Source organism: Anomalospiza imberbis, chromosome 25, assembly GCF_031753505.1.
Source record: "Anomalospiza imberbis isolate Cuckoo-Finch-1a 21T00152 chromosome 25, ASM3175350v1, whole genome shotgun sequence".
Taxonomy (NCBI): Eukaryota; Metazoa; Chordata; class Aves; order Passeriformes; family Viduidae; genus Anomalospiza; species Anomalospiza imberbis.
Window position 1 is genome coordinate 2,840,471 of NC_089705.1, and position 8,949 is coordinate 2,849,419.

At 56.8% G+C, this 8,949-nt stretch overlaps 1 protein-coding gene across 5 annotated transcripts; it reads right to left on the reverse strand.

Annotated features, from left to right (window-relative positions):
* Nucleotides 1–1,180: 1,180 nt before the first annotated feature.
* On the reverse strand, nt 1,181–7,177 carry NFKBID (NFKB inhibitor delta). 5 transcript variants are annotated; one of them, XM_068172708.1, is made up of 12 exons: nt 6,944–7,177; nt 6,228–6,316; nt 6,113–6,146; nt 5,803–5,924; nt 5,147–5,331; nt 4,572–4,677; nt 3,736–3,882; nt 3,510–3,561; nt 2,872–3,029; nt 2,401–2,514; nt 1,900–2,064; nt 1,181–1,565 (listed from the first exon to the last, which is right to left on the reverse strand). In XM_068172708.1, the coding sequence occupies exons 1-12, from the start codon at nt 6,957–6,959 to the stop codon at nt 1,506–1,508; spliced, it is 1,248 nt and encodes a 415-aa protein (XP_068028809.1). In that variant the 5' UTR covers nt 6,960–7,177; the 3' UTR covers nt 1,181–1,505. The 5 variants fall into 5 exon arrangements, with proteins under 5 accessions (XP_068028809.1, XP_068028812.1, XP_068028810.1 ...); XM_068172711.1 differs by having other exon boundaries at nt 5,147–5,291; nt 6,944–7,153; XM_068172709.1 differs by lacking the exon at nt 6,228–6,316 and having other exon boundaries at nt 5,147–5,291.
* Nucleotides 7,178–8,949: the final 1,772 nt, after the last annotated feature.

Genomic DNA, 8,949 nt, shown 5'->3' on the forward strand with positions numbered 1-8,949 from the left:
AATTTTGGATGTATCTTTCTCAATCACTCTCTTGTCTCTCGTGTAATAATGATAGGGTAATGATTATGATTAGTAATGATTAAGAAAAAACATTACCTTGCTGTAGTAATGATTGGGTAATGATTAGGATTAGTAATGATTAAGAAAAAGCATTACCTTGCTTTTTTTCCCCTTGTTGCTAAAGCCAAGTGTGTAGTTTTTTTGAATGTAGCATTTTACTTTTGTGTTGCCTTAATAGTCATAGTAAAATAAGACCATTCTTTCCACTGGTGTCTTTGTCCTTTAAATTGCCCCTGTCAATTGGCAGAACAAATTCTCAGCATCATTTCTTTCCCTCAGGCTTTGTTCATTGAAGGATATCAAGGTAGGTTTAGTAAAACTTTCAATTTCAGTAATTGTCCCAAACTGTTTTTACAATAGCAGTCTGTGAAAAAACTTTACTACATGCTGGCTAAAGTGTAAAATTACACTGCTTATTATTATTTAATTAATTGAAAGTTAATTAACCCCATTAAGTGGAAAAATGAACTAGGAGTGTTCCATAATTTGTGTCTAGGAGGAGTTTTGTAAGGTGTTGGGGATGCTAGGAGGAATTTCAGTGGTGTTAAAGCAGATTTAGAGGGAACTGGGAAGGATTGATTTGGTGGTATCAATTGGCCTTTCAGTGGTGCTGGGTGAGGTTTGAGAGTGCTAAAGAGAGCTGTAGCTGGCTGAAATGGTTTTGGGGGATGTTGGGAAGGTTTGAAGGTGGACTGGGGGAGCTGGGATGGTTTGGCTGTGAGGGGGCCCGGTGGGTGCAGGGAGGGTTTGATGGTTCTGGGGGATGCTCCCCTCACCAGTTCCTCCAGAGCACCCCTAGGGCAGGGAGGGGAAAAGCCCAGCATGTGGGGGCACCCCTGGGAGTCACCCCAGCTGGCTCATGGTTATCACCCTCCTTCCCCTTGCATTTCCCACCCTTTCTCCCTCGTGTTTCCTGTTCTTTTCCCCTCAGGCTTCCCACCATTTACCCCCTTAATTTAAGGCCTTTCAATAGTGTCAAAGGAGGGTTTTTCGATGACTTAATACTTAAAAGAAAAGGAGGTTTTCTCAATTTGAAGCCCTTTGTTCCAGAACCCCCTCCTTTTTCTGTGGTCACTGCGAGGAACTGAGGAGAGACTGAGGGCACTGGGGAAAAACAGACTCAGATTTTAAGAAAGTTTTTATTTAATTCCAGACTTCTCTCAGTTTTTGGGTTTCCCCTCCAGTTTGGCATACTCCACCCAAATCCCCCAATTTGGAGGAGACACCCCTCATTAGCAGCCCCCATTAATGAGGCTGGGGGGGAGGGAAAGGGAGAGCTGGACCCCCTCCGTGCTCCTCCCCCCACCAAACCAATGTGGTTCAGACTCATTTCACAGAAATTTTGGGGGCAATTTCATTGAAATCAGGAAAAGTTAACACGAGGAAATCCCCCAATATGGGGGTGTCCCCCCACCTGATACCCGGGGGACCTCGCCCCTCTGACGTCACTCGGCGGTGTTGGGGGGGCGATGGGACCCCCGGCGGCTCCTCAGGAGGAGGCGGAGCTGCGGGAGAAGGAAGCTTCAGGGAGGTCCTCAAAACACGGGGTTCTACCCCAGAATGTGGGGATGTCACCCAGAGGTCCTTAGACAGGACCCCATGGTTTGGGAGGGTTGTGAAAATGAGGGGGTAAAGCAGCAGGATTTGGGGGTAGAGCAGCAGGATTTGGGGGTCAAACAGCAGAACTTTTGGGCATAGCAGCAGGGATCTGAGGCAAAACAGTGGGATTTTGGGCTTCCAGGAGCAATTCCGGGCATTTCCCCCCATCACGAGTACGTTTTAGGGTGCAGTGGGGTGCTGGGCATGGTGCTGGGTGTGAGGGTGATCTGGGGGTCTCACCTGGTCTCCGGGGGCCCCAGGGGGCAGCAGGCTCTGGGGCAGGTCGTGCTCCAGGTTGCGGGCGCTGGGGTCAGCACCCCAGGCCAGGAGCAGCCTCACAAGGGGCTCCTGGCTGGGGGTCCCAGGTAGTGCTGCTGCCATGTGCAGGGGGGTGTTCCCGTGGGCCTGCAGGACGTGAGGGGGCTCAGGGTACCCACAAGTCACCCTCCATCCCCCCTAGAGGTACCTCAGAGACCCTTGAGTTCTGATTCCGATACCTCCAGTCTCCCCAGACTCTCCACAGACACCCTAAAGCCTTTTGATCCCTCTGAGCCCCCAGAGCCCCTTCACACCCCAGAAGCAACTAGAGGAACCCCAAAGAGCTCCACAGACCCCTCCAATCAGCCCCAAGAGCCCCACAGAAGTCCCTCAGCCCCAAGTGCCCCACAAAGCCCTAGGGGGGACCCAGAGCCCCCCACAGAACCCCTCAGAGCTCCCCCCAGCCCCACAAGTCCCTCAGACCTTCATGTTGACAAGGCGGGGGGCCATGCCTGGCTGACGCAGCAGTAGGTGGGCCAGGGCAAGGTTGCCTCCCCGCACGGCCAGGTGCAGTGCTGTCAGGCTGCTTTTGGTGTCCTGGGGGCAAGACAGGGGTCAGGGGGGCCCCACCGCCCTACAACCTCTTCAACCTCCCCAAAGGGACCCCGAGAAATCCCAGTGCCTGGGAGCACAGGTCTGTACAACCCATGGGGACCCTGAAGGGAGACACAAGGGTCTTTGGGGGGCACACAGGTGTTGTGGGGGGTCTCATACCCCTCCCCAACCCTCCCAAGGTACCCCAAAGGCAGGAGCTCAGGTCTGCCCAGCACATAGGGACCTTGAGGTGGGACACAGTCATCTTTGAGGGGCACAGAGGTCTGTGCGGGGAGCCCAGGGGATCTGAGGGACACCTGGAGAGTTGTGGGGTACCTGAGGTTCTTTGAGGGTCTGTACCTGGCTGCTGCTGTCTGCCCCCATCTGCAGTAGCAGTTCAACACAGCGGAATCTGTCCTGGGGAGTGGGGGACCCTCCTCCAGAGACCCCCGCGAGGCTGTACCCTCCCTGCAGCGAGGCGTTGTGGGCCAGGACGGCGCAGTGCAGAGGGGTCTGGCCTGGGGGAGAACCAAGAGGGGTCAGGAAGGGCCCCTCCCCCAGACAGGGCCCCCTGGTATTGGGAACCCTCCTAGGGACCCCCTCAAAGTACAGACACAGCCCCTGGGACCTCCCACCATCAACCAGGACCCCAAACTGGAGAACCCCCATCCCCCCAAAACAGTGAGGCATCCACCAGGAATCCCACCAAGAGCTACCAAAAAAGGGGGATCCCCAGCATCCCCTTCAAACCAGGGACCCACAGGCCCCTTCTGTATTGAGTACCCCTCAAGTGGGACTTTCCCAAGACACCCTGAAATAGGGACTTGTCAGATACCCCAAATCAGGGACCCCTGAGTTCCCCTCCCATTGGGGACCCACCAACTGAACTCTCCCCACTCCCACCCAAACAAGGACTCCCCAAGAATCACCCCCACCCCAAAACCAGGGGCCCACCCCAAGCCCCTCCACCACCCTTGACCCCCCTCAAATTTGCTGACCCTCAAAATTTCTGGCCTCCACGTTGACAGGAACCCCCGAGGACATCATGGCCTGGGAAAGCGAGGGGAAAGATTTGGGGTCCCCCTGGATACCAGGGACCCCACTAGGCCGGTTCCCTGGTCTCCCAGGACAACCGTGCCCCTTCTGGACCCACTTTGGGGTCACCTTTGGGAGAGTTTGGTGGTCCCCACGGTTGCCCAGCCCTCATGGGGGTTGGGGTCCCACCTGGAGGATTTCAGGGTGCCCATAGGCTGCGGCCAGGTGCAGGGCCGTGCGGCCCCCGTGGTCAGCAGCATCAGGATTGGCCCCCAGGACAAGCAGGTCCCGCACAATCTCCGGGGCTGCAGCTGCTGCTGCCACCAGCAGTGGAGTCTGGGGGCATAAAATGGGGGGTCAGGGACAGAATGAAGTGGGGGTTCAGGGGGACTTGAGTGACTCCTGGGGGGAGTTAGATGTCTAGGGGATAAAAGGGGTCTGGGGGCTCTTGCAGGGAAAAAAGGAAGGTCAGTGGGATTGGGGGAGTCAGGGGTGGTTGCGGGGCATCAAGCAACCCCAAACACTCAAATTATCACCCTGGAATTCTGCTACTGCTCTGCCCTCACCTTATCATTCCTTTATCATCCCCTCATTATTTTTTTGTTATTAATTGCCCCTTCATTACCCTTTATTGGACTCTAATTATACCTTCACTAATCACCCGTTATTACCCCCCAGTATTAATTGCCCCTTTATTCTCAAGCACTCCTCCTGTTATTAGACTGCAACAGAACCCTGTGATTAATTATCCCAGAATTAACTGCCCCACCCCCATTATTAATTATCCCCATCACCCCCTGATCCGTTATTGTCTTTTTACCCCCATCACCCCCTTATTGCCCCAATAAGACCTACTTATTACCCCTATAACGCCTTCTCTACCCCCAATGCCCTCAACTTTCCCAGGAGTTCTTGCACTTCTAGCTTCCCCTCCTCCAGCCCCCCCAAACTTGCCTAGGTGCTCCTGCATCTTGATCTCCTCCAGATGCACCCTCAGGCCCCCCAGGTGTGTCCCCCCCCCTCACCTTGCCCAGGTGCTCCCGCACCTCAAGTCCCCCCAGGTCCCGCAGAGCCTCGGCTGCAGCCCGGGCGAATGCCCACTGTCCCCCGGCACAGAGCACATGCAGCAGCCTGGGGGTGGAGGGGGGTTACAGGGGACCCCCTTGCCCCTCTACCCGCCCCCCACGTTCCACCCAGAACACAGACCCCACAAAAGGACTTGTCACACCATAGCCCCTCCCAGTGGCTCACAACTGCCCCTGGGGGCTTCCCAGCACTGCCTTGTCCCACTGACTCCCCCATTGCCTCCCCCCTGACGTCCACATTGACTCTCCTATTTACCCCACACTGATCTCACCCACACTGACCCCACTTCATCCCACTGCCCCCCACTGAACACCACACTGACCTCCACTCACCCCATTGCCCTCCTATTGCCCTCCTATGACTGTTCTTCACACCAGTGACCCCCGAAATTGCCCCCCCATTGACACCCCCAGTTGCTCCAATTCAGCCCATTGACCCCTCATGGACCCCTTGACCCCCACACCCCGTTATGACCCTGTACCCCCCAGTGCCCTGCCATGGCCCCCCTACTCACGTGTCCCCCTCCTCGTCCTGCCACAGCAGCTCCCGGGGGTCTCGGCCCCCCAGCGCAGCGCGGGCGGCTGCCAGGTCCTGGGGTTCAGGATACGGGTCTTGCATCTCCCTTCCCAGCAGGGGGGCCCCAAATTCTCCCCACGGCACTGCGGGATGGGGCCAGGCAGGGCCAGGGGTGGCAGCAGCCTTGAGAGGGCAGCAGTCAAAGTGGAGGGGGGCTTGGTCCCAGTTACCCCGCAGGGCTCCAGGTGCCCCCCCCAAATCCTGCCCCGATGATCCCCCCCCATTTTCCTCTCCTTTCCCCCCGAGCTGCCACCCCATTGCCCCCACCCACATCATCTCCCCCCACTGCCGCTCCCACTGCCCCCATTGCCCCTCCACTGCCCCCAATTGCTTCCTTCATTCCCTCCCATTGCCTCCCTTGACCATCCCATGACCCCCATGTAACTCCGCATCGCCCCCATTCCTCTCCCAGTTGTCTGCCCCCCTTCTCCCCCCCATTTCCCCTATTCCCTCCCTTTGCCTCCCATTCCCCCCCCCATTCTGCCCCCACTGCCCTCTCATTTTCCCCCATAGACCCCCATTTAGCACACTGCCCCCCTTTAATCTCCCAGTTCACGCCCCATGTCTCCCCCTTCTCCACTCCAGCCAGCTCACCTGAAACCCCCTCGGACCGGAGGCCCTTCCCCCATGGGCCCCCCCCGGGCTGCCGTGGGGCGACACATGTGGGACCGCACAGAGGCTGGCCGTCACTGCGGGGGCAACGGGCCAGGGAGCACCTGAGGGAAGACCAGGTGATGGGGAGGGACCTGGGGGAGGTCTGGGGGGAGGGACATGGAGGGGAATTGAGGGACAGAGGGAGGATGGGGGGGACGTAGGGATGGGGTGGGGGGGGCATGGAGAGGATTTACGGGGCGCAGAGGGTGTGGGGGGATCTGGAAGGAGCTGGGGGTCGGAGGTCACTCACCATCCGAGGGGCGCGGGGAGGGCAGAGCCAAAACCTGGGGGGAGAGCGAGGGGGTCAGGGAGGAGAGTGGGGGTGTCCCCGCGGGAGGTGTCGCCTGGGAGAGGGGGTCACCCACCGGGGATCTCGCCCCTTCCCTGCTCTTCTGCTGCCGTAGCTCCTTCAGCAGCTGCTTCACCGTCTGGGGCGGAGCGGCGCGGGGGGGACCTGGGGGTGTGCAAGGGAGGGGTTCGGGGGTCCCCGGGATGCCAAACGCCCAGGCGTCCCCCAGATCCCCGTGTCTCATCCAGACCCTGTTCGGGGGTCCTCCCTGAACTCCTGAGATCCCTCAAACCGCCGTGTCATAACCGGGCCCCCCGCGACCCCCAAACCCCTGGCCCCTCCCCGAGCGAGGCAGGAATCCCCCTGTCGTGACGTCACGGGGATTCCCATGCGTCACCACCCGCCCCCGCCGTCACCGCCCTCCTCCCCGGGGAACCCCCTCCTCCCCCGCGGGGAGAATCCAGCGGGGACACCCCGGGATTCCCCCCGATCCTTGAAGGCCAGTGTCTCCCCTACTCCCCCCCGGTCTCCTAAAGGGCCAGCAGACCCGTCTTGGATCTATTAAAGGGCCAGTGTCCCCTAAGAGCGAGACTTAAAGGGCCAGTGTCTCCTAAAAGCAGCTCTTAAAGGGCCAGTGTCCCCTAAAAGCGCGTCCTAAAAGGCCAGCGCTCCCTCCCAGCTGTTTTAAAGGGCAGCACCCTGCCCCAGAAGTCTTAAAAAGCCAGCATCCCCTAAAAGCGGATCTTAAAGGGCCCCGACACACCTCCCCCCATCCCCCTTTTTCTCCCATACCTCTCTGGGGCCGCATCCCCGCGGGATCCGGGGGCAAATGGGGCCGGGGCGGGCGCGGGGACCGTTTTGGGGGGACTTGGGCGAGGAAACCCCGCCCCGGAGGGAAACGCCACCAAAACGCCAACGCTGTCACCGTTGGGACGAGTGATAAGGCAGGGGGCGGAGCTTCGGAGGCGCCCAGGGGACACAGGGGATGGGTGAAGGTGGCGGGGTCACCCCGGGGCCGGGCTCCTCTGGGGGGGTGTCGGGAGGGGTCACAGGTACTGGGTTGTTCCCTTGTGGCGCCATCAGCACCGATTTGGGGCGACAATCCAGGGTCCCTCTCACCCCCCATCGTTTTGTGTGGGTCTTTGCCCCATTTGGGGGACTCTCTTCCCCATCCTAGGTGGGGGCTCTGTGTCCCTAACCCCAGAAGATCACGAAGACCCACGAAGACCATGCAGACTGTGGAGACCCAGGGCTGGTGTCTTTATTGGGGGAGGGATGATAGAGCGGGCTGTACACCCCGATCCCCCTGCCATTTGCAGGGTGTCACTGCTCCCCTCTGTACCCCCCACTTGGGGGGTGTGCGGTGTGTCTTTCCCATTTGGGAGGATCTCTGCCCCATTTGAGGGAGGTTTCTGACCCACTTGGGGGGCATTTAGGATGGGGGGGCTCAGCCCGATTTCTGTGGGAGTCTCTGACACATGGGACCCCCGACTCCAGGAAACCATGAGACCCACTGAGACCATGAAGACCCCTGAGACCACCAAGGCTGGTGGGTTTATTCTGGGGGCTGTCACACAGCTGGGGGGGTTTCCTCCAGCATCCTGACTGGGGGGGTGTCACAAGCGTACTTTCTACTACATCGGCTGCTGAACCTGCACCGGTCCTGAAGCCTTACTCAGGCAGGCAGCTCCATTCTCTAAGTGTCAGAACGCACCTGCCCAAAGAGCTGAAACAGCCTAGGAGCTGCCAGCAGCTGAAGGAACAGCAAAGCACCCTGACCAGAGGCTGGGGTTTATATACCCCAGCCTCAGTGGCTGCACCTTTGCTGCCCCAGCCCATCATCCCTTCCTGCAGCCTATCTAAATCCTTGGCTCTGCCACTTTCACACCTCATGAGTACAACCTAGATGCTGCAGCTCCCAGGTGAAGCCCATCTCCCTTCCCCTGGCCCCAACCACAGACACAGGCCCTGAGCTCAGCAGATGGATACAGAACAGGCAGGAAAGAAAAAAAAAATAGAGAGAGGAAGCCTAATAAAGTAGACATGGAAACTTGAAAATGCAAAGGTCAGGAGAGAACTAAAAGCAGGCACAGAAAGCTACAGGACCAGTGTATATGTATAAATAAAAATTTACAGGCACTGGATTAAGAGAGGAAAATAGACAGCAAGCTATATATAAGTATACAGAAAATACAAATTTTAAAGCTCAGGAACTAAGAGAAGAATGAATTAAAAACTATCAACAGTGAACTAAGACAAAGACAGAAACTGTAAAAAAACCCCTTAAACTTTCTGATATAGGCCAGGGCATCTTCAGAAATTTTGCTTGTGAAAGTGAAAATATAAATGTTCACTGACTGATTTGCATGTGTATCTTAGCAATAAAAAGTGAATCTATAAGGCAGCACAGGAAATACACTAATTTGGAGAGTATGTGCTTCAGTCTTCCTATGGTAATCTCTGGTCTGCCTGCAAACACAGTACTGCTGAATTTGGTGATCCTAAAGCAGCATTGAGTAGTACAGCTGTCCCAATTTCTCGTTGTTGCGGTTTATAATTTGTGGTCCTTCTTCACTACTGAAAGAAAACTATGGGAGTGACTTCATGTTAACCTGAAAACATACAGGACACATCACTGATGTTTGTGCCTCTACTTATCTAGCTGTCCGTTGTGGGTCAGACAGATAACAGTAGAAAATAAAAATCAATTGTACGCATAAAGTGCACATTATTGATGTATAGAAATGAAAAGGCCTTGATCTTCAGAGACTGTTGCCGTGGTTGGAGGATTACTGTGA